The 24,300-nt window shown below is 49.6% G+C and overlaps 2 protein-coding genes across 5 annotated transcripts in view; one reads left to right on the top strand and one right to left on the bottom strand.

The window, feature by feature from the left end:
* Positions 1-24,300, bottom strand: part of BUD13 (BUD13 homolog) — a 375,775-nt gene that overhangs the window by 327,197 nt on the left and 24,278 nt on the right. For both annotated transcript variants that reach the window (XM_061440391.1, XM_061440389.1), the window contains exon 10: positions 16,850-24,278. In XM_061440391.1, coding sequence (XP_061296375.1) covers positions 24,185-24,278 — 94 coding nt within the window. In that variant the 3' untranslated portion in view covers positions 16,850-24,184. The remainder of the gene's footprint in view (positions 1-16,849; positions 24,279-24,300) is intronic.
* LOC133261775 (uncharacterized) lies at positions 6,050-17,854 on the top strand. Of its 3 annotated transcripts, none has more exons than XM_061440395.1 (9): positions 6,050-6,194; positions 11,455-11,532; positions 13,191-13,324; positions 13,576-13,889; positions 14,680-14,893; positions 16,139-16,286; positions 16,604-16,792; positions 17,122-17,307; positions 17,408-17,854. In XM_061440395.1, exons 4-9 carry the CDS (start codon positions 13,664-13,666, stop codon positions 17,522-17,524), a joined length of 1,080 nt encoding a protein of 359 aa, XP_061296379.1. In that variant the 5' UTR covers positions 6,050-6,194; positions 11,455-11,532; positions 13,191-13,324; positions 13,576-13,663; the 3' UTR covers positions 17,525-17,854. The 3 variants fall into 3 exon arrangements, with proteins under 3 accessions (XP_061296379.1, XP_061296378.1, XP_061296380.1); XM_061440394.1 differs by having other exon boundaries at positions 13,697-13,889; XM_061440396.1 differs by lacking the exons at positions 6,050-6,194; positions 11,455-11,532; positions 13,191-13,324 and having other exon boundaries at positions 13,808-13,889; positions 14,709-14,893.

Below are 24,300 nucleotides of genomic sequence, written 5' to 3' on the forward strand. Positions count from 1 at the left end.
CATTATTGGTTGCCTTTAAATTGGGGTTCCCAGACTCTAATGGGTCCAAGGTGAGAGAGAGAGAGATATGAACCAAGAGATATGAACCTAGCAATCTATCTCTAAACTGCCTGCTGCTGCTGCTGCTAAGTTGCTTCAGTCGTGTCCAACTCTGTGCAACCCCAGAGACGGCAGCCCACCAGGCTCCCCCATCCCTGGGATTCTCCAGGCAAGAACACTGGAGTGGGTTGCCATTTCCTTCTCCAGAGGATCTTCCCAACCCAGGGATCAAACCCGAGTCTCCTGTGGCTCCTGCACTAGCAGGCGGGTTCTTTACCACTGACCACCTGGGAAGCCCAGCCCGCCAGCACAGAAACCCCCCAGTCATACTCTCAACCTCTGGCTCCCTGTCCTCTCTGCCCTTCCACGCATGCTTCCAAGGGCAGAGGGACCCAGTCTGGCCCGTTTCCCTACTGCAGGGCTGCTCCATACCCGCTCCCACTGAGTCTGCACTGTTCAAAGTCACCTTGCAAGTGTCTCCCACGCCGGGGAAGGCGGCCAGTGGGAGAGAGGCAGACGGGCCACTGATATGGGCAGCAAGGAAGGAGCAGCTACAGCGAGCAGGGGGAGGAACGGGGAGGCCGCCACACCACCTGGAACCTGGACTGTGGGCAGGTTCCAAGAATGAGCCCAGAACCTCAGGCTGACCCCGGGACTGGCCTGCGGGTCATGGTGGTGGGCCGTGGCTTTAACATCTGGAACCTGAAAGGGCTTGGGAAACTGGAAGGGGTGGATCTGACACCTGCAGCTTGCCTGAGAGCATCGATGCTCCAAGGAACCAGAGCTTCACTCCAAAGAAACTGTAGGCCCCATCCTTTCTTTCCTGGGAATGAAGACAACAAAGTAAGGACAGGAAGGAGCCTAGAGCCCACCTGTCTGGGAGGCTGCCCCACCTTGCCCCCACCCCCCACGGATCTCTGGTCAGGAACTGCCTCCTCCCTGGTTCTCTGAGGCTCTGGACAGGCAGCAGTGGAGTCAGAGCCCACACATCTGCCTTCAGATCGCTCCCTGCCTCTTACTGACTCTGAGAAAAATCACTGAACTTCTCCAGGTAACAGTTTCTCTAACATGGGAAACCACCCACCCTGTGGTTTATGGCAGCAGACAAAATGCTTAAGACACAGCTGGCACTCAGCAAATGTTAGTTTCTACCCCCTCTCCTTCCCACCCCTTCCCACTGGAGAAACTCTCTCCCCCTTGGGGGGCAGGGCCGGGCAGTGGAGGGGCCACAGACCCTCCTCTCGGCACCATCCCTAGCTGGCCCTGGCACTCTGGGAGCAAGAGTCTACCGGAAACCCTGCAGGAACAGTGGGATCTTGGGGCCTTGTGTCGGCACATTCTTGGGAACATGCTGGAACATTTGGGGGGAACACCGCATCCTCCTGGGCACACGCTGAGATACTGTGAGGTGTCCAGGGTGGGAGCAGCCTGGGCACAACTGGGAGCTACCTGGTAGGTACTGGAGTGTTCCTGGGATCCCCACCACGAGTGCTGGGGGCCTTACAGGGTCTCCACTGGAGAGATACTAGGGCACAATAAGGACACAAAGGGGCCACTGGAGACACTGAAAAGGTTACTGGGAAACTCTCTGGGTGTCACTGGGAGCAAAAGCACAGCCCCAGGCATCCCCAGGGCAACCTGGGACTGCAGGGCACAGTGCCCACTGGGGCCCTCTGGGGGCCACCAGGGGCTCCTCATCACAGTTTCCACAAGGCACTCACTCTTAGCTGCTCTTCTCTTGATGGGGAGCCTGGGGTAGGGGGTGGGGGAGGGAGTCTACCCGGGAGCCGAATTCTGGCCCACACTGCCCCAGAGGAGGGAGTAAGCAGCTGGACCTTGGGCAGCGGTCACCGACTTGCTCTTCTGCAGTGTGGCAGCAGCCTCAGGAACTGTGCAGCCTGGTTCAGAAAACCAGTCCTGAAGGGGGAGCGGCTCCACTTGACTGCTGGGACCCTGCCTGCTGTCAGGGCCCCAGAGTCGGACCCCTACATCCACCCCCAGGTGAGAGAATACCCAGGGCTCTGGGACGTGGGACTGCTGGCAGCAAGGACCCTCTCAGGGCTGAAGCCGTGAGACCTGCAGCGTGGCTGGCAGGCGGCTCATCAACCACAAGGCCTCCTCTGTGTTCCCGGAGCTGGAGCACAGGGATCTGGAAGGTACTTATAGAGAACGACCTCCCTCTCTGTGGCTGCAGCACTGGAGGGAGGTTAACAGCAACCCAAGCCAGGCCACAGGCTCTTGAGTGGGAACCCACGATCCCACAGGAGCCTGCGGAGGAGGCAATGGGAACGCAGGCACAACTGAGTGTCAGAGGCTAGCTTCAGAGTCCTGCTACACGCAGGCATGCAGTGCAGATGCCCACTACAGAAAGGTCGGAAGGGGAAGGTTGAGGTCAGCCTCCAGGAAAGGGTCAGGCTCCTTATAAAGATCTAGATATGATCAGACAGAAAAAAAAAAAAAAAAAGACAAGACAGACAAAGCCCCGAACTTGAGCACGTTCAATATCAATGAGCAGGTTTTCAACATCTTCTACGTCCCAAGTGACTTCATCAAACACAGTCCTCACCTCCAAGGTGTCCCCAACAACACCGTCATCTCTCCTTCTGCCCCATATCCCTCCTCTTCTCAGAGAACAGCACCCCTCCACACCAGAAGCCTGGACCCAGCTCTGCTCATGACCACTCACGAGGCCAGATCCCACCTTTTCTGCCTCATGACATGTCCATCTCCTCCTGCTCAGGCCCCATGACACAGCTACAGTTCACTTGCAGGCAGATCGCCGCGGGGTTGGGACCCTGCCTCTGGTCTTGCCCATCTCCACAGTGTTACTGAAGCGGTCTTTCCACAACCATTCTGGTCATCCCTGCCTCCTGCACAAAGCCCGCTCTTGCCATCTCAGAGCCCACAAAATACTATCAAAATTCCATGGAACACAATGCCCTTCAGCCCAGTGGCTCCCTAACACAACCTGTCCTCCAGTCCCTCATAACTCCTTGTCAATCTCTAAATTTCTGTTCCTCTCGCTCCCCTGGGCCTCTGCGCATGCTCCTCCCTTGTCTGTCTCCCACGAATCCTAGAGACTGTCTGCAGCTTTTCATCGCCAGCCCTTGGAACATGGAAGTGACTGAACGAATGAGTAGGTACTCATGGGAAAGGATAAATTTAAAAACTCATGAAAGGATAAACTGATCTCTCAGGAGGTTGTAGTATCTTCCCCATCATGACAACGAAGAAACAGATACAGAGAAAGTAGAGCAACTTGCCTGAGGTCACACAGAATCAGCAACCTCATCAGAAAATCCCTGATGGGAACATCCAACACAAAGAAAAAAACAGAGTAAGAACCCAGGATAGGGGACTCCCCTGGCGGTCCACTGGTTAAAACTCCACGCTTTCACTGCAGAGGGCAGGAGTTTGACCCCTGGTCAGGGAATCAAGATTCCACAAGCCATGCTGCTGCTGCTACTGCTGCTAAGTCGCTTCAGTCGTGTCCGACTCTGTGCGACCCCATAGATGGCAGCCCACCAGGCTCCCCTGTCCCCGGGATCCTCCAGGCAAGAACACTGGAGTGGGTTGCCATTTCCTTCTCCAATGCATGAAAGTACAGCCAAAAAAAAAAAAAAACCCAAGCTCGGTTCAGGAGCATCACAGACAGGTGTCAGTAGAGGTCAAGGAGACAGGGGGCAAGGGTTGTGAAAGGTCAGTACCTGGTGGTCAAACAGCTCCCAGTGAAGGAAGGGGCTTCAGAGACTAGGAGGTTTCAGGAAGTTATCATTGGAATCCCAGTAGGAAAACAGTGTCCTTCTCCAGGAATCAGAATAGGGATGGAGTGAAGACAGGATACCAGGATGGGGGACATCAGCCAGTGCTGCCCATGGTGACAGGCTGTGTGCAGGCAGTCACTAAGCCTGCACTAATGGGGACTAAGCCCATGGGGGCTGGGGGGTGGATATGTATTCCAGACTTAGGAAGAGAAATTTGGGGGCGCACAGACTAGACCTCCAGCCTGTGCAAAACAAACCTCAGCTTCTTAGCCCTGCCTGGTAAAGGCTACTGGGGAATCTGGGATCCTTGGGAGGAAATGAAAACTTGGATGACCCTGCTGTCCCTTTTCCCCACTTCCCACCCTCTTTTCTGCATCCTCCCAATCCCAGCCTCCCCCAGGAGCCTTCCCTGTTTCCAGCATGCACTGCCCCTTTGTGTGATCAGAGCCCCTCACCAGGCCCTTGACCTGCTGACCTGTTCTGTGGCCTTCTTTGGACATGGAAGACCACCTCCTTGAGGCCTATGGTGACTTGGGGAGAGCAGCGGGATGGATCAGCCACCTGCCCCAGGCCTGGCCACAGCCCCGTCCACACCTGCTCAGGGCTCCGGGCTCCAGAGGCGGTGGGAGGCGGCTGCGCTCCAGCTAGTGGGCATGTTTTATTAAAGAGAATCCAGCTGCTGCCCTGTTTCAGCCGATGGAGAGTCGCCTGCCCTAGAAAGCCCCAGCAGTGCTGCCAGGCCAGAGAAGCTTGGCCAATGAAGCAGCTGTTACACATGCCCGTCTAGGGAGGTGTGGACTTGGGGGAGTCACTCAGCTCAAGGCTCCATGCCACACCCCCTAGAACTGGGGAACCCTGGATCCAGGCAACACTGTGCTCCTGTCCACCCTCACTTGAACTTCCAGGGCTGCTCTGTGTGTCCCTTCACTAGGCCTGTGGCTGACCCAGGATATGCCCAGCACCCAGAGGCCTGCTCTCCATCACCGCCGACCCAGACCTGAGGGAGCAGCTGGTACAGGCAGCAGAGGAGCTGTCGACACCCATCCTTCAGGGTGACTGGCCTGTGTCCCCAACCTCCACCCCTGTCCAGCCAGTCCAGTGCGGCCGCCGGGCACTGAGGAGGAGCAGGAGGGGGCCTGCAGATCAGCACGGCCAGCCCCCACTCCTTCGCCCCTAGGAACACTGAGCCCCATCATCGGCGCTAATTAAATCCTCCTAATGAGGAAATAAGGATGCAGGAGCCGGCTCCACCATGGCCTCCCCAGCCCACCGCCCTCGCCTCTCCAACGGACTTATCGCTCGTCACAGGATGTTTACAATAATTTTTAATTTGTGCAATTATTAATCACTTTTCTATCTGCCTCATTTGCATAATAATTAGTCATCTCACTGTTTGGCATGCCTGTGAATGACAGTGCTTTAAATTGAATTAAGATTTTAATATTCTATTTTCCTGCTTTCTTCCCCCTCCACACGCTAATCAAAGTCAGATTTGGCAGCCAGAGGGAGGGTGGGGAGGAGGTTGGCAGGCACTGGACTTGGCCCACTCTGCGCTCCTGAGAACAGTCTGGGAGGAGGGCTTGTCTGGAGAAGGCAACGGCAGCCACCCCTCACCACAAACCCGACACTTGAAGGGTTAACCCAGTCTTGCCTAAACTACAGAGGTAATGAATGAGGAGTGGGCAAAGACACCGTGGAGGGAGGGGTCTCACTGGCCCAGCGGCTCCAGAGATCAGAAAAGCATTTTCATTCCTTTTATTTTTCCAAACAGGCTGCTTTTTGTTAAGGGGGAGTTGCAAAGCACGTTACGGGCATGTAATTGATCCCCGGTTGCTAGTCTAGGTTAACTTTGATGGCTCAGGGTCCCCCAGATAGGAAGCCGGCTGGAGCAGTCTAAAACCCATGGCCATTCTTCAGATGGATCCAGAAAACAAATGTCCGCTGCTGAGTCTGGTTCCCCCACTCCCCTCGAGAGCAGCCACCGCCCCACACACCAGCAGACCCTCTGCCCCACTCAGCGGGGTGCCTTTGTGGGCCATGCCAGGAGTGTGGGTTCTGACGGAGCAGGGGCAACAAGCAGGGCACACTGCCCTCTGTCAGGAGGCTTCGGGGGGGTTCTCTCTCCTTCTTACCCTCTGGCCCCTCTCTGACCACCCCAGGAATTCAGCTCCAACCCCGCCTCCCCACCACTATCGCTTGTTGCCATGGTAATCCCAAGGCTGCCCTGGATACCCATTGCTGCTCCAGAATTCTCTGCTTAGGCTGGCAGCGCACCCCACAGCCTGCTGAGAACGCCTCCCCTTTGCCGTCGCTGAGCACAAAAGGGCGAGGAGCAGGGGCATGATCACCCACACGCGATCTGCAAAGTCAGACACTGGCCTCTGCCTTCAGGTGGGTGGGAAGGGAAGATGGAGTCGGGTGGGGCTGGGAGGCCTTCCCCAGGCCAGAGTAGGGGGAAGGACCCTGTCCCACCACAGAAATTCCTTCCTCCCAAGGAACAGGGTCTCCCAACCCTGCCCTTGGGGTGCAAGGGAGGGAAGTCCCCCAGACGGAAAAGAGGGAAGTAGGGTCTTGCTGCCAGATTTCAAGCTGGGTGAGAGGAGGGAGGGCTGCATGTTTCCAGGGGAGCCCTTCTCCTTCTCGGGATCCCACGCTACTCTGTGTTCCCCAACTGCAGGTCAGTCAGGCCGACCTGGCAGAGAATTCCAGACATCCCAGGGCCCCCCTAAGCAGCCCAGGGTATCCATGGACCCTCCAGTCAAGTGTTCATCCACCTAGGAGGGAACCAGTCTCCAGGACTGGTAGCTCCAGAAACCACTTGCCCAGTCTTTGCCTGAAGGGGCAGGATGAGAGTTGCCAGGATTCAGGGGAGGTAAAGTCCAACCCACGAACTGCAGAGAGAAACCGGGCCTCGGGGCTTTGGGCTTCAACCCCGAGAGGGTGCACACAGCCCTCTCATCACATTGTAAATCTGGCTCAGATGAGCCGGATGGACTTCGCTCTCTGTTACACTGTCACTCAGGGGACCCCAGCCTTTACCACACCCAGCTTCACCCACCATATCCAGCTCTCTGCTCCCCCACAGCCCGAGTGGCCAAGAGGGAACCCCAAAGACAGCGAGGCCTGCACATACAGCTAGTGCTGCAGCAGCCTCTGCCGGCCACCCTCACCCCCCACACCCGACCTTGGCAGGAAAAGAAAGCCCCTCAGAACCAGGCCCACCGTGAATGCCAGTCACTGACCTGGGAGAGGCCTGGTTTACACCCGCTGTCTCAGCACAGTTATTAAGAGCTCACATGCCGTTCACTCTCACAGTGGTCCTGGCTGGGATGATAAACTAAATGCTCTCCCTAATCACAGCCAAGTTCAGGTTCCCTGAGAGCCTGAGAAGAATAGAGGAACTCCAAGTATGGAGATAAGCAATCTCTCCACCCTCTCCCAGAGTTACTCCCTTTTTGGCTACACAGGAGCCCTGTCCTGGGCCAGAGCAGAGGTGTCTTTTGACAGCCCTGCCTGGGGAGAGAGGGAAAGCAGGTCCTTTCCATCAGAGGAAATGCTTGACAAAAGGAACCTACAGAAGATACTGTAGAAAACTCAGCAAAAGGGTAGGTAGCCCGAGGGAGTAAAGTGTTGTTTCCACATGTGCCCAGCAGGTGGCAACACAGAGCAGTCTGCATCCACCCATGTCCTGGGCAGCCTTACCCAACGGGTTGCCTACCCTGGTTCTGAGGTGTGGCCTCTGCCCTCTACAAAGCCTCTCTCTCCCCTTTACTTTACACCCGCTTTTCCCCAGCTGACTCCCTAGCCTGAACTGCAAAACTCAATAAATGAAGACACAACATGACACACACACACACACACTCCTCAACCTAAGAAATGAAGGAGGGGAGTCAGAGCCTAAATTGGGGGTCACAGAACTCCTGGATCCCTTCCTCTCATGCCACTGCCTGGTTGATGCAAGGTTCCTAGGGAAACCCTTCTTCTCTACCCATCTGGGTTAGGATACCTATGCACAGAGGTATAGAGACCATTGTGTTTCTTTGGGATGGGAGTGGAGTCAAGGGGCTTCCCCAGTGGCTCAACAGTAAAGTATCCACCAGCAATGCAGGAGCCACAGGAGACAGGGTTCAATCCCTGTGTCGGAAAGATCCCCTGGAGGAGGAAATGGCTACCCAGTCCAGTATTCTTTTCAGGAAAATCCCATGGACTGAGGAGCCTGGTGGCCATAGGATCACAAACTGTAGTGCATAGCGTCACAAAGAGTCAGACAGGACTGAGCTACTAAACACAATGGAGTCATAGAAATCAGGGAATTCCTATACCTTCTGTCATTTAGAGAAGTTAATACAAATTGGGTATAAAGTAATATACAACCGCCCACTATCTACACCAGGAACCAAGAGTGGTGGCATGAGGGGCACTCGGACAGCAGTAACTACTCCACAGAGCAGTGTGAGATCCGTGGGAAGAGAGAAACCGGCGCACACAGGGCTCTTCCTGCACTGCCTTCTCACGCTCAGGCGCCTGCCGCCTGCCCCCATGTGAAGCACATGGCCTGACCCTGCTGAGGCAGCTGAAGTCACGTCCTGCGCTCAAGGGGCTCCTGGTCTGGTTGGTTGGCCCTTGGGCTCAGTCCCACACCTCCACCACTTCCCCTCCAACCTAATGCCAAGGCTCTCCCAGCATGTATGTGCGTGCTAAGTCCCTTCAGTTGTGTCCGACTCTGTGACCCCAAGGACTGCAGCCTGCTAGGCTCCTCTGTCCATGGGATTCTCCAGGCAAAGATACTTGAGTGGGTTGCCATTTCCTCCTCCAGGGGATCTGCCCCACCCACATGTCGAACCCGCATCTCTTACAGCTCCTGCACTGACAAGCAGGTTCTTTACCACTAGTGCCACCTGGGAAACCCTGGCCAAACTGGGATTGTTATCCCCCTTTGCCTCCCGCAGGAGACGATTATGATGAAAAGGAAAAATATGAATCACAAAATACAAAGATTTCCAAAAATGCTCTACCTATACTTGCACATCACTTGTTGAATTCTGGAAGTTCACATTTGCCCAGGTCTTACAAAACCTCAACTAAGCATTTAGTTGAATTCAGCAAATATTTATTAAGTGTGTTTCCTATTCAGTAAAGCCTAGGCCAGGTTTCGTGTTGGATGCTGCAGACTGTGGTATCTGACTTTAGAAAGCTCTAAGTCGGGCTGGGGGGAAAAGCCACGTTCACTATCACATAAAGAGGTTAACGCTAGAGTCAGATATGAACAAGTGTTATGGGGGGTAAGCTGAAGAGGAGGCATTTCATTCTGCCTCTCTGCCCATAGCTAGGAGGCCAGGGAAAACTCCACAAAGGAAATGACATCTGAGCTTGGCCCTGAAGGAAATTAAGGGAGGAGGTTCTGGTTGGGGAGGAAGAACAGGCAGAGACGGCAGCTGGAAAAGCACAGAGGCCTGAACCAGTGGCACTGGACGAAACGATGTGACAAGTCCAGACCGTAAGGGGAAGGGCTCACAGGTCAGGTCCCAGGGGCCCTGACAGAAGACTGAGGAGACTGGACACACCCTGCAGCCAAGGCTTCGTCCTCAGCCTGCCTCCCGTGTGATCCCAGTGTCCTCCATGTTCCCTGCCAACAATGGGAAAACCATGCTTCCCATCCCTGGTTCCCACAAAAGCTACAAGCTCCCTGCCCCTGGGCCTGGGATGGCTGGCAGAGCCACTCCATGAATACATAACAGGAGGTCCATGTGTTAATTAGGCATTCACCTCATGTTGCAGACATGATAATCAGTTAGCAAGCTGGTCAGAGATTAAGCTGAGTGGGGGTATCTGAAAGCACTGAGCCAACTTTGGCCTGTTCTCACCTAGAGCAACTCCCTCAAGACTCATTCATTCAACTGGACAGAGAGCATAGGCTTTGGTAGCACTGTGGTCTTTAGCCTCAGCTTCCTCATCTGCAAAATGAAAATATTAGCATCAGATTTGTTCAGTTTTTATGAGGTTAATGTATGGAGAGGCCTGGCGCATAGTAGCCCAAATTAATGAAAGCTATTAGTTCTGAGGTGTAGTGCCTCAGGCTACAAGCTGGAGATTTGAAAGTGAGTAAGAGACCTGAATAAGCAAATAATAAATAATAATCAGAAAATGAGTAAGAGTTCTGGCCATAGGAGCTCACAACTCATAAAACAGCATGATGAATGTTGGGTCCAAAGTGCCATGGAGACCCAGAGAAAGGCTGAACAGGCGAGCAGCAGCGTGCCTGGGAGTGGGAGTGCAAGTCTGTATTCTTTTATTTTTAATATTTTATTTATTTGGCTGTGCCGGCTCTTAGTTGCAGCATACAAGGTCTTTGATCCTTGTTGCGGCATATGGGATCTTAGGCTGAGGCATGCAAACTCCTAGCTGTGGCATGTGGGATCTAATTCCCTGACCAGGGATTGAACCCAGCCCCCTGCCTTGGCAGCATGGAGTTTCAGTCGCTGCACATCCAGGGAAATCCCGTGAGTCTGCATTCTGAGTTCTGAAGCAGAAGTGGGAAGACAGGCCCTTCCAGCCTGTGCCCCATAACCTGGGGGTCTCCCAGCACCTCAGGAGGTTGCTTGAGTTTGCCTTCGTCAGCACTTTCTCCTTAGTCCCCATAAAAAGGCTCCTCACATTGTGACTCACAAGTTAACTTCTCTCCAGCATGAGGCCATGCTGGCCGGGCTAGTCTGTTGAATAGTTCCTCCAACCTATTGTGCTCCCCCTGCTCTCTATTTATTGAGTAAATAGTTCCTCCAACCTATTGAGTTGTCCCTGCTCTTTATTTATGGCTCTGACCCAGCGTGAGACCACCCTTCAAGCTTAACTTGAGCAGGCCTCCAGACCCCTCCTATAACCCGCTTGATCCTCTCCTCCGGTCCTTCATCCTCTTCCTCCCACCTCCTCCTCTCCTGTCAGCCTCTAGCTGGGTGGTCATGCTTAGTTCTGCTGCTGGATTGGGTGTGAAGGGAGGGAAGAGTCCCTGTATAAAGCATCTGTAAACACAATTAAACCCTCTAAGTATGAAGAGTAATTTCCTACCATCTTATTATATAAAAATTGTTTTGTTTCCTTTCTTATACAAATTTCAATACATAACTCTCCTGCTATTACCTTAAGCTTATGGCTCCAGGGAGGGAAGCAGGTAGAGTATGGGAAAAAGGGTGTCCCAACACATTCAAAGTGCTGTCAGGCAGAGAAGGGGTTTTGAGTCTATTTCTGTAAGCCCCAAGACGGAGAACGCAGACAAATGGTGAAGCCACAGGAAACACACATGAATGTTGCTGGAGCTGCCCACGAATGGAATACATTCTGTCCCAGGAGGTGGGGACAGGGAGGAAAGTGCTTAAACACGGGTGGGTGTGGCCCTTCCCACAAATACGACTTGCCTTTGAACTCTGGCAGTAGAGTGGGTGTGATTGTTAGATCTCTTTATAACACTTTCCAACTCTGATTCTAGGATTAAGACAAATAGCACTGCCCCTCCATGAGACCAGAAGTTGGGACAGCAGTTGAGCTAATAAACTGAACTGATGGAAAATACTTTTAAGTTAACTGGTGTGATAGAGGGTAGTGTATGAAGTCCTTTAAGGTATCTTCCAACTCTGAGATTACTGTTTTGTCATTACAGGTTCTGAAAGAGTGTCAGCCACTGGCAAATCTATACAGCTAAGATGCCAGTCAATCTTCTGTCTCAAGACAACACCTGGTGGGTGTGTGTGTGTGAGTGTGTGTGTGCACACTGGGTGGAGAAGAGAGCAGGAAAGGACAGGCATCTGAAGGGCCAGAGCTTGGGCCCATACACTTCATACACTCAGTGGAGATCCAGAGAGTGTGTGTGTGTGTGTGTGTGTGTGCGCGCGCGCGCGTGCAGAAGGTGGCAGGAAAGGACAGGCATCTGAAGGGCCAGAGCTTGGGTTCATATACTTCATACACTCAGTGGAGATCCAGAGTGTGTGTGTGTGTGTGTGTGTGTGTGTGTGTGTGTGTGTGTGCAGAAGGAAGCAGGAAAGGACAGGCATCTGAAGGGCCGGAGCTTGGGCTCACACACTTCACACATAGAGTAGAAATCCAGAGTGGGACTTGAGGCTGGCAGCAGACACCAGGCCTGAGCAGGCCCACGCCCCAACCCCCCACAAGCTGCAGCCAGAGCAGCCCGTTTCTGTGTTAGGAACACAGCAGCCCCTGCTTCCCCTGCAAAGCCAGTGCAGTCCTCTCACATTCACGGAGGCAGACACAACACTCTAAGTCACCAGAGCTCAGAACCATGCCAATATGCCAAAGCACGGGCACTCAGTCGAGAGCGAGGGACAGAGGACAGGGTCAGGCACAGAAGCTGGTGGCAACACAGCCCAGAAAGCCAGTGGGCCCAAGTGCCCACCTGAATCCTCTCTGTGGGCTCATGTCCCTGGGGGTGAGGGTCCAGTTACCTGCCCCAGGACTGCCATCCAACTCCCATACCTGTCCCCAAAGCGCCCGCCTCTCTTCTGCACTCTGATGTAAGGTTGACAGAAGAGGACACAGGATACTCCCTGTCCTGGGTATGGTTCTGGCCCAGGACTCACCTGGACCTTGATGGTTCGAGGGAAGTCCTCTCACAGAGTTCTTACTACCTGCTCCCCACTACCTACCAGAGGTAAAACGGCCCTTTAGCAGCCTTTCTCCATCCTAAGGACACCACATACCCTGCCCTGCCTCCTCCATCTCACGCTGGCCAGTCAAAAATGTTCTTTCTTCACCTGTCAAAAAGGTGCTTAGAATGAGCAGCAGCCCACCCTCTCCCCATCTGCCACCCCCAAAATTCAAATGCTGAGTCGGTGTAGCCGGAAAAGAGGCCACCTTCTGCCATCTCTGAGGATCTGGAGGGTCTTCCAGTGGCCCCATGGAGGTGTATCCTTACTCACAGCTTTAGAAGCAGGCAAGGAACAAAACCCCTGGGGCTCTCACCTTCCTGGGCTCCTAGACCGCTCTTTCCTCTGCCCCTTAGGAATCACAGACACCACCACACACACACCAAGCCCTGGAGCTGGGTAGCGGCCTATCTGGGGCTCCACCCACCTTTCAGTGAGTCCATCCCTCCAGAGCCAGCACTACTCCCAAGGCCAAAAAAAAAAAAACAGAGAGAGAGTTGAAATACTAATTAAAAAGAATTGCTTTTGAAATGCAATGTCCTCATATGCAGAGAAAGCCCCCCACCTAATTCTTACTGATCCAGCCACAAATAAACTAAATCTGGGTCCTTCCTGGACATACTACCAGCAGCGGCCCGCTCCTTCCCTGAATGCAGTAATGGGTGAGGGAAGGCTGCCAGGTGGATGGGGAAGAATCATGGGAACAAGTCAATCACGACTCCTCCCCTTGCTCTAGACACTCCCTCTCCTGGGGACAGAAGACCTGACCCATTTCAGTACCCTGCTTCAAATGGCCTAGCCCTCAACCCCACCCAGCAAGAGATGCTGACTCACCAAGCCCTGCCGAGGAAAAGCCATCCTGCTGCTCAGGTAAGGCCAGGAGTGAGGTGACAGCGGAGTCAACAGGGGCACGTGCCACTGATGCAGCAGGCACCTCTGGAAATATCTTAACAGTAACATTTTAAGAGAAAATACTATCTATGAAGCACCTACTACACGCCAGGCACTATGCTAGGTACTTTATTACAGATCCTCTCAAATAAGGACATTGTGGCTCAGAGAATTTAAGGAACTTGCTAGATGGGAGCACCCACCTAGTTTCTGCCAACCTCTCACTCTAGGAGACACATTCCCACCAGCTTTCACTATTAATGAGGGGAAGATATAAGAAGGACCCTTCTGAACAGAGGCGGAAGTGAACTTCCTGCGATGGGGAAGCAGCAAGAGGGGGTTGCTTTGCAGGAGTCAGAAGCCCAGAATGAAATAGCCCCAGAAGATGTTAAATACCGCCTGGAGACCCTTCCCAAGGCTCCACTCCAGCTACAACACCTAAGCTACTTCAGTGAGCCCAAGCCTCCATGGATTCCCCTCAGTACAACCTATGGAGAAAGCCACAAGCCCTGGACTTACCATGGAGAGGAGCCCTCCCATTCAGGTGAGACTTAGCATGGCGGGGTGCAAGGTTAATAGGGGCAGAGTGGCACTCTGCATAAAGCAGAAACTGATCCCTGCGTCCCCAGCCTAACCAGGGCACTCCTGTCCCCCAGGTAGATCCCAGGCGTGGGAAATACCAACCCAGCAGACCGAAATAAGCGGCAAGTGACCCTGCAAGAGGCTTGCAGGCCATACCTAGCTACACTGTTAGCCAGGACCCCTCTGGAAGGGCACCCACTACCCTATCCCAGCCGACCCTCCTCATTCCAGTTTGGGCTGGACCAGCAGCAGCTCTGTAGTCCAGGCTGTCAAAGCTCAAATTACCTAAAAGGGGCTGCAAGGCCACTCTGGAACACTAAGAACTCTATTTCTGGTCTCGGGGAGATGACTCTAAAGGTCAGAGGGGTAGAGGGAGCAATGTGGGTATATCTGGGATCTGCTGGTGCTTGTGCTCAGTCACGCAGTCGTGTCTGACTCTTTGCGATCCCATGGACTATAGCCCGCAAGGCTCCTCTCTCCATGGGATTCTCCAAGCAAGACTACTGGAGTGGGTTGCCATATCCTCCTCCAGGAGATCTTCTCAACCCAGGAATGGAACCCAGATCTCCTGGGTCTTCTGCATTGGCAGGCAGATTCTTAACCCCTGAGCCACCTGGGAAGCCCTCTGGCATCTGCAAGTTCCATATAAAAGGCTTGGCTCAGTTGCCCAGCTGGCGTCCACATCCCCGCCTTTCATCTCATGCCCTTCCCACAGACAGGAGGTGCTCTGCACACTCTCTCACTCCCCTTAGGTGACCACTACCTGACCACTCCTCATCAGATTGCCTTCCAGAACTCTCCCCTTGGTCAGTTGATATTCCCAGTTTACATCCGGGGGAGAAAAATTGCATCAGTAACGCATCCAGACTACAGGGACTGTATCAACCAGTATCAGAGAGACTTCCAAGCTCCAGAGTGCAATCAAGTCCTCAAACCTGACCCAGACAAGAGCAACCAGGGGATCAAGTGAGTGACCCGAACTATGAGCAAACTAGTAATTTTGTTATGGGGGAGGGGCCAGAGGAGGGCTCTGTTTCCCATAGGTGGGGGAGGGGCCAGAGGAGGGCTCTGTTTTCCATAGGTAGTAACTTGGGAACTTCTTCTGCCAGTTGAGAGACATAACTGGAGAAGGCAATAGTGCAAAGGACTAACTGATAATCTTGCAGCTCCATCTAGTTCGACCTCTAACCTCAAATAAGTGTTGAGCAAGGACAAACTGCATGCTGTTCATAACCAGGGGTGGTCAGCTCTTCTCTTAGGCATCTTGGGAGATGTGAACTCTAATTGCAAGCCAGGAGGCAGGGCAGCCAGGCTTATGCAGTGCCTGCGAAATTACTGAGAATCGGACATTCCACTTGTCCAATCTTGTCTTAGCTTCTCCGCTATCAAAGCCTGATTCTCCGGGTGCTTGGAATGGCCCTCTACATACCTCTGACTCACTCCTGAAAGTTAGAAGGCCCAGCTCCAACCCGAAGCCAGTAACATGCACACAATGTTATACAAATGTTATAGAAAACAGCCATCCTATTCTAAGGTGGTAGTCACTTCAGTCTTGTCCGACTCTTTGAGACCCCATGGACTGTAGCCCACAGGCTCTGCTGTTCATGGGATTTCCCAGGCAAAAATACTGGAGTGGGTTGCCACTGCCTTCTCCAGGCAATCTTCCCAACCCAGGGATCAAACCCACGTCTCCTGCACTGAAGGTGGATTATTTACTTGCTGAGCCATTGGGGAAGTCCTTCTAAGATGGTAGATGAAAATATAATCTTCACCCCAAAGTGATCAGGGACACCAGCCTAGCAACAGAACCCCCACTGCCCTGCCCCCTCCAGCAAACATACTTCCAAGCTCCTGTTTCCCAAGACCACATTCTCTAAGCTGTAGCCTCAAGCTACCTAACAGAGTGATTCAGAAATTCCCTCTCTTGCCCTATCCTTCAGCTGCAGGTCTCACATCCTCTCTGCCGGGTCTCAGCCTGATAACCTGGGAGTGTGAAAACAAACGGAGATAAAATAAATTAAATTTTTGTTTTCAGAGAAGAAATAAATTTTCATTTGAAATGACCTGAAAATACACTGCATAATTTAGGCAGGCACACAAATGACCAGCAAAGCAAGCTTGCAAAGGCCCCATTGCCTTTGTATTTGGCATCACGGGACTGGCTCAGAGTTACAGACTCAGACCGACAGAAATATTTTTCACCCCATGTAGCAAATACATCCAGACTGTGCAGAGGCTCCTGGCTCCTGTCTGGCAGCCCACTACGCAGAGGCATGAGAAGCTAAGCTGGCCGAAGCAGGAGACGCCCATCCTGGGTGGGAAGAGGGCTGCCAAGTCTGATGGAGACACAGTGACCAGGGTAAAGTGCCCAAGCTCTCTGTCAAAGGGAATCACATAAAGATCCTAGCAACTCCCTCATCCCAAGATGGTGTGCAGGGAACAAAAAATTTACCCTGCCAAGATACCCCCATGCCACTTTTCTTGGGAAATCCAGAAACTTGGCCTTCCCAAATCCACAGCCACTTACAGACTCTGAATTCTTCCTGACCACGGAGGTGAGGTATGTATGCACTTAACATATGCCTGACATATGGTAAGTACTTAACAAAAGATAGCAATTAAAATCATTGTTGCTGCTGTTATTATTTCCCCAGACATACACTCCTCTCTTCCCAGATGTCTTATCCACCTCCTCTCCAATCCCTGGAAAAAAGAGTCAAGGTTAACTGCCCCTCTAGTACATTCAGGCTCTTCAAAGCCAAGCTCCAAGCCGAAACTCGCAGCAAGCAATGCTTCCAGGACTGTGGAACTCAGCCCAGAGTACACCATGGAGACCCTCGTCGCAGAGGCGATGAGAATGCCCTGGTAAGCGCTCCTTCCGTCGGCAGAGGACTGTCCCAGGACTCTCCCTTGACCTCTTACCTGGTCACTAGGGTGAGGAGGGATGGGGGAAGAGCTGCTGAGAGAGGAGTCTGATGTTTAAGTCCAGGGTCCTTTGCAGTTCAGAGAGATTCTGAGCGAGACTCCCTTGCCAAAAGAAAGAGGAAGAAAACAGGCCCTGCTTACTAAGCACTAGACATTGCATTTTGACCTGTGACTCCTTTCAGTTCTCAGCTGACAGAGGCTGCTGAACATAATACGCAGGAAGAAGACTGACTCCTTTTTTGGCTCACTGCTCTCTGTCCCCTCCCAAGGGTACGGCTTCACAAGCACCAGCTGAGGATCAAACGACCACCAGGACCTCCTACCTGCCCTTATTTTCTGAAAGGGTGAACCTGTGTAAGCCCAAGGTCAACAGCATCAAATGTGAGACACACACACTTCCTCTACTGAGCAGAGGAAAACATTCAGGTACAAAGGAGACACTGAGTCATTCCCAGGTAAGTAATGTCACTGGCATGTGGCAAAAAGGCCAGCGCCGTGGGGGAGACGTGACTCGGCTCCAGCCTGGCCCCATGATCTCTCTACGTGTTTTCACAGGTCAGTCCAGCTGCCCGTGAGCCAGTTCCAGACATATTTATGCCAAAAACAGGACTCAACACTAAAAAAAAGAGGGGGAGAGAGAGAGAAATTGGAAGAAAGAAACTACCCAAATAATCTATGCAGAAATGCACAGTTCAGAACACACATGTCTTAACAAACTCAAACATAAATCTCAGGCTTCAAGATAGATACCACACAGCCTAGACTCGGCCTTCTCACTGGCATTTCCCATTCAAACCCTAACCCCAGTCCCGCTCTTTGACTAGTGTGAGTAACCTCTTTAGACAGGAATAATGCCCTCTGTGTCTTAGAAGGTCAGTGCATTCCAAGAAACTTGAGGGAAAAAGAGATCAGAGTTTTTCCCTCTTGCTAATGAACCAATGGCAAAGCATTAAGGCTTTTCAAATCAGTATCATCAATTAATTATACTCTATTTGAGACACAGCCTCTGCTCACTACTGTTTATTTCCCTTCATATTTTGAGATATATTTCACATACCATAAAATGTACTCTTGTAAAGTGTACAACTCTAGTTTTTAGCATTGCTCACTGCTCCTTAAATCTAAACTTCAAACTGAAGGACTAGGAAAAGAAAGAGAGCAAGAAGATCTGAATATGATTAAAAATTTAAAAAATAGTAAGTCTTCTATGTAAAGAAAGGTTTCCAAAGCTCAAGTAAGGTAGATTCTGTTCAAAATCTAAATAGTAGGTTTGTCTCTTGAAAATCGTTACCAAATTGAAGTCAGGATTATATTTCTGGATCTAAGGTAGGGATAAGAAGTAGAGGAATCTGCAACTGAATTTAGCCATCTATATCCTTGAAAGATTCTGTGTGTGTGCTTAGTCGCTCAGTTATGTCCGATTCTTTGGGCTCCTACAGACTACAGCCCACCAGGCTCCTCTGTCCATGGGATTCTCCAGGCAAGAATACTGGAGTGGGTTGCTATTCCCTTCTCCAGAGGACCTTTCTGACCCAGGGACCAAACCCAGGTCTCCTGCATTGGAAGCAGATTCTTTACCATCTGAGCCACCAGGGAAGCCCCTGAAAGATTCTACGGCTTATTATTTTGAAAAAACCTGCATGGACCCAGGGCCCTGCTTCCCTAGTCCAGAAAACATGTATCACACTGCCCTCTAGCAGACAGCCTAGGGAATCACATCCAGCTTTCAGCCAAACAGGATCTCCGCCCTAAGGATGTACTGTGCTCATACATGTAAAGGCAGAGAAATTGGGGGGAGGAGGAATTCACACATTTTCACTAATGTCCACTAAACATAAAGCTTATCTGGGATAGACTCTGCTTCCCTTCCCACCTCAGTCTCTGCTTGAAAACAGGTGATAAATTCTTTTGTTAAGAGGAAAAAATTTGATTAAGATTTTCAAAGTATCTGAACCTCTTAGTCCATTCATGCTGCTGTAACAAGAATACCATAGCATGGCTTTAATAACAAATATTTCTTACAGTTCTGGAAGCTAGGAAGTCCAAGATCAAGGCACCAGCAGACTTGGTAACTAGTGGGGCCAGTTTCCTGGCTCACAGACACCTAGCTTCTTGCTGTGCCTTCACATGACCAAAAAAAGCCAAAAAAGGCAAGAGATCATTCTTCAGTATCTTTCATAAGGACTAATTCCATTCTCAAGGGTTCCACCCTCATGACCTAATCACCCGCTAAAGGCCCCACTGCCTAATACCACCAACTTGGGAGCTAGGGTTTCAACAAATGAATTTGCGGGGGAGGGGGAATACAACATTCAGTCCATAACAGCCTCTTAGAGTTCTTCCCAAGAAACAGTGTAGGGCCCCACAAAACTGAAGTTAAAACCTGAACCCATATGGAAATAAAAGCCAGCTGCAGACAAGAGATGTGACAACAGGCTGGAAGCTGAATGTACTTGCTGCCACTCAGAGGAAAGGGGCTGGCTTCAACACAGCTTACTAAAGGATAAACTCAAAAGGCAGTAATTTGAGTGGGATCCAGTGTCCACAACCTATATTCCCTGGGGTCTTTTTTAAAAATAAACTTTTTATTCTGGAAAAATTTTAGACTTACCGGAAGTTGTAAAGACAATACAAAGTTACTCGTTACTCTTCACAAAGACTTCTTGATGGTAAACTTACGTGCATTTTTCAAAACTAAGATTAACAGTGGCATAATTCTATGAAGTAAACTGCAGGCTTTATTTGGATTTTACCAGTTTCACCACAATGTTCTACCCTTGGGCCTTTTAAAAACAGGTTTACGGCAAGGAGCCAGAGGACCAGATAGGCAGCTGAGAGCCTAGTGTAACACTGGATCCTAGCTCCAACGCTGCCCCATGCTAACTACAGAACCTTCACATTTATTTTCTGAGCTGTTTCCTCTCTAAAGTACCTTTTCTCACAAATGCTGATGCTAGTCACAAGTTTAGCCTTCATCTCCCTGCCTAACCTCTTGTCTGACAGCCACTAACCAACTAGAGAAGAGATATTCCTCACTTGGTAGTGACTTCAGCTGAGACTCCCCAGTTAGAGAATGGAGTCCCCCTGGGATTTTCAGATCTTAAAATTCTTTTAATAAAATCCATGCATCTCTCAAATGCCTGGGGGGCAGACAGCCTTTCTTCAGGACTGCAGCAGAGAGAATGGCTGTCCCAACAACATTCATTTTCCCCTTCTTGCTGGGTGTACATTTCTCAAGCTCCTTTGCATTAACGGGCAGCCATGCAACTGAGCTGCAGCTAACCGTATGTGAGGGGCAGTATGCCACTTCTAGAGCTTGCCCATAATATCGACCAAGCAACCCTCCAAGCTCTGCTCAACTCGCCAAAATGGCAATGCCCCAAGCAACCTCGGAAGCCATGTTAATGTTGACATCAGCCTGGTACCTAAATGACTGCATGGAGTAGGGATGCCCCCTCCGTCTGCCCCAATCTGAAACTTCCCTGGACATGAGTGAGGAGGGGGAACAAACTTTCATTGTATAGGCCAGTCCATTTGGCTGTCACAGCAGTTTAGCCTATCCCAACTGATACAGGTACTAAACGTCAATTCCATTAAAGCACAATCTTGCTTCTGGATGTGTGCTTAGAGCTGCAGGCACACAGAACAGAGTGGATCGCATGCCGGAGTTCAGCACACATTATCTCATCCTCCTCTGTTTCTCTTTCCCTCCTTCATTCCCCACTCTAGTCCCATTCTGTTCCCTCCCACAGACCCCATTCTAGTGAGTTAAGGTATAAATTCTCCTTTAAAACTGCCTTCTGTGTTTCTGTTGTTTTCTGTGTTCAATTCACTTAAATAATTTTTGCTGTAAATTCCATTATTCCCTCCTCACCTGGAGTCTATCAGGTCCTAGTAGCTGCATCTGACTGCTTTTTATAATATTTCATCATATGCATATACCACATTTTTACTAATCAGTTCCTTTAGTGACAGGCATCTAAGTTGTTTTCAGCTTCTTGCTACCCAAACTACATATAGATAAACATCCTTATACCTAACTCCTTGCAGATCTGTGCAAGTTTCTCTGAAGGATAAAGCAAGGAGTGGAACTGCTTTGATGAAGGGTATGCACAAACTAATGAATCAGTTATCTATTGCTGTGTACTATTACTTCAGAATTTAGCAGCTTAAAACTAATAACAGCCACAGAATGAGAATATTTGCAAATTATCTGATAAGAGAATTTTTACCAGAATATATAAAGAATTCTACCTAAGAGTGTGTGTGCATGTATGTGTCTGTGTGTGTGATAAACAACTCAGCTGAAAAAATGAGCAAAGGATTTAAATAAACATTTTCCAAAAAATATATATAAAGATATTCAACAACATTAGGCATTAGGGAAATGCAAATCAAAAATACAACAACATACCACTTTTATCAATACTTACTGTCTTTTTGGTTACAGCTAGCTTTATACCATTAGGATAGCTATAATCAAAAAGCCGGAAAGTAAGTACTGGCAGGAATTCCCTGATGGTCCAGAGGTTGGGACGTGGCGCTTTCACTGCCATGGCCTGGGTTCAATCCCTGGTTGGGAACTAAGATCCTGAAAGTCATGCAGTATGGTCAAAAACAGAAACAAGAACTGGCAAGGACGTGGAGAAACTGGGGCTTTCTTACGCTGCTTTGGATGTTTGGTAGTTCCTCAGAAAGTAAAACTGGAGTTATCACGCGTGCATGTGCGCTCAGCTGCTTCAGTCACATCTGAATCTTTGTGATCCTACGGACTGAACCCCACCAGGCTCCTCTGTCTGTGGGATTATCCTGGCAAGAATACTGGAGTGGGTTGCCATTTCCTCCTCCTGACTCAGGGATTGAAGCTGCAGCTTCTCACTGCAAGTAGATTCTTTACTGCTGAGCCACCAAGGAAGCCCTGAAGTTACCATATTGAACCAAAAATTCTACTCCAAGAAAAGTGAAAACATAAGTCCATACAAAAACTTGTATGAGTATTCATAGCAGTATTATTCACAAGAGCCAGAAAGTGGCTACGCATGTATCAACGCATGGATAATTAAAGATGTGTTATACCCACACAAGGGAATACTATTCAGCCATAAAAAGGAATGTAATGTTGATACATACTACAACACAGACGAACCTTGAAAACATTATGCTAAGTGAAAAGAGCTACACACAAAAGGCTACATGTTGTATGACAGTCCATGCACACATTATATGAAATGAATCTAGAACAGAAAAACTGGCGGTTGCCTAGAGCTGGAGATGGGGACACGTAAAGAGTGACTGCTAATGGATATAAAGTTCCCTGAATCCAAAATGTTTCAAAATTAACTATGATGAAGTTATAGTTCAACTCCACAATCTACTAAAAACCACTGAATTGCTGTACACATCAAACAAGTAAACACTATAGTTATCTGAATTATATCTCAAGCTATTAAAAAATAATAAACAACTACTACCTCAGTTTCTCTGGGTCAAGAATTTGGAGGTGGGTGATTCTGACTCAGGATCTCTCATGACATGGTGGCCATGTTGTTGATCAGAGATATGCACAGCTAAAGGCCTGAACAGAGTTGAAGGACCCACTTCCACAGCAGCTCACTCACATGGTTGATAACCTAGTGGGTCTAGGCCTCAGTTATTCTCTGCATGGGTCTCTCCCAAGGGCCACATAAGTGTCCTCATGACATAGTAGCCAGCTTCTTCCACAAGGCAGAAGCCTTCAGTGTCTTTTCCTGACTCAGTCGCATGTTTCCAGGACATCCTATCGTGTACCTAGGTCAGCCCTATTCACCATAGGGAGGGGACTACACAGGGCTTGACTACCAGGAGTCAGGGATCACTGGAGGGCCATGTTGGAAGCTGGCTATCAACACATGATGGCTAGGAAGACAATGACAACAGCTAGCAATTTTGTGACACATACTATGTTCCAGGCACTGTTCTAGGCGCACAATAAACCTGTAAGGTAGGTAACATCTCCATTTCAAAGATGAAGAGACTAAAACACAGAAAAGCAGCTTACTAAGGTTGCACAGTTTTAGTAAAAGACATACCTGGGATTCAAACTCAAGACAGCATTCGATCAAAAATTCTGCAACACTGCATCCCAGATATTACTTATTTTCAGTTAAGTGCTGCCCATTTGTTGTCCAGAATGGAGGCCCTAGTTAAAATTTCCCATGAGTTTTGATTTCCCATGAGAATCCAGTCTCTTGTTTACTTTTACTAACAGATACAAAGTATAAACTCATTAATGTTTTGATCTCTATTTCTCTAATTATAAGTGGTAAGATACTTATTAGCCATTCTGGTTTTCCCTTTAGATTTCACATATTCACATCCTTTGCCTATTCTTGTTTTGTGTGTTTTCTTTCTGATTTGCAGTAGTTCCTTCCATATTCAATCTCTAATAAATGAAATCCTTTGTCAGTTTTAGACATTGGTATATTTTCTCCTAATCTATACCTATCTTTAGCTTTGACTATGGGGTGATTTGGTGACTAGAAATATTTAAATATGAATTAGGCAAAGTTATCAAACCTTATGGATTGTGATTTGGAGATCTAACTTAACAGATTTATCCTTATCCCAAAGTCACAAATACATTCTCCATTTTTTTCTTATTGGCCTTAGTATTTTACCTTTCACTTAGGTAAATTCACTTTGGACTCTGACTTTGCTTTATGTGGTTAAGGGAGATATCCAACTTTATTTTTGTCCATATAATAAGCCAATTTTCTGAGCACCACTATCCACCTCTTCCCCACTAATTTGTGACACTACCTCTTATCAGATACCACCATGTCTCCAAATATCCATGTCCATTCCAAAGTCTAGTTTAGCAATAATTCTTATTTTCTAAATGGAATGATCTATCACTGTGAAAGTTATTACTCATCCTGCCTCCTACATGAATGAAAAATCCAACTACCAATCCCCAAAACCCCTGGGGGATCAATACTAGCTTGTATTCTTCCCCAAAACAGAATATCCAATTAAGAAAATTATTTTAAAAAAATAAATGTGTGTTTATTAAAAAAGAAATACCCTAACCAAGAACAAGCCCTGGGACACAGAGAAATCAACACTTCCTCTGAAAGCCAGCATCCGGCAGTGTCAGCACACCTGAGATGTATGGATCCTTCGTCCGGATATTACGTCTCAAATATTCTTCTGTAGTCAAAATTGGTATTCAACAAGTTGCCGGTCTGGGTGGCCCTGATTATTAGCATAGACGACCGTTACAGCTGAATGTCTGTAACAGCTGCCCTATGTCCACTACCACAACCCACGGTCACTCCCACAGCCTCAAAAAAGTTACATATCCTCAACACTCCACTTGTAGGCAAGTTCCTCCACCGCCTTCTTGCTGGCAAGCCTGGCAAAGCGCTTCTGTTCAAATCCATTGGATCTGCAATCAAGAGATACTGATC

This window comes from Bos javanicus, chromosome 15, assembly GCF_032452875.1.
Source record: "Bos javanicus breed banteng chromosome 15, ARS-OSU_banteng_1.0, whole genome shotgun sequence".
In the NCBI taxonomy this organism is placed as follows: domain Eukaryota; kingdom Metazoa; phylum Chordata; class Mammalia; order Artiodactyla; family Bovidae; genus Bos; species Bos javanicus.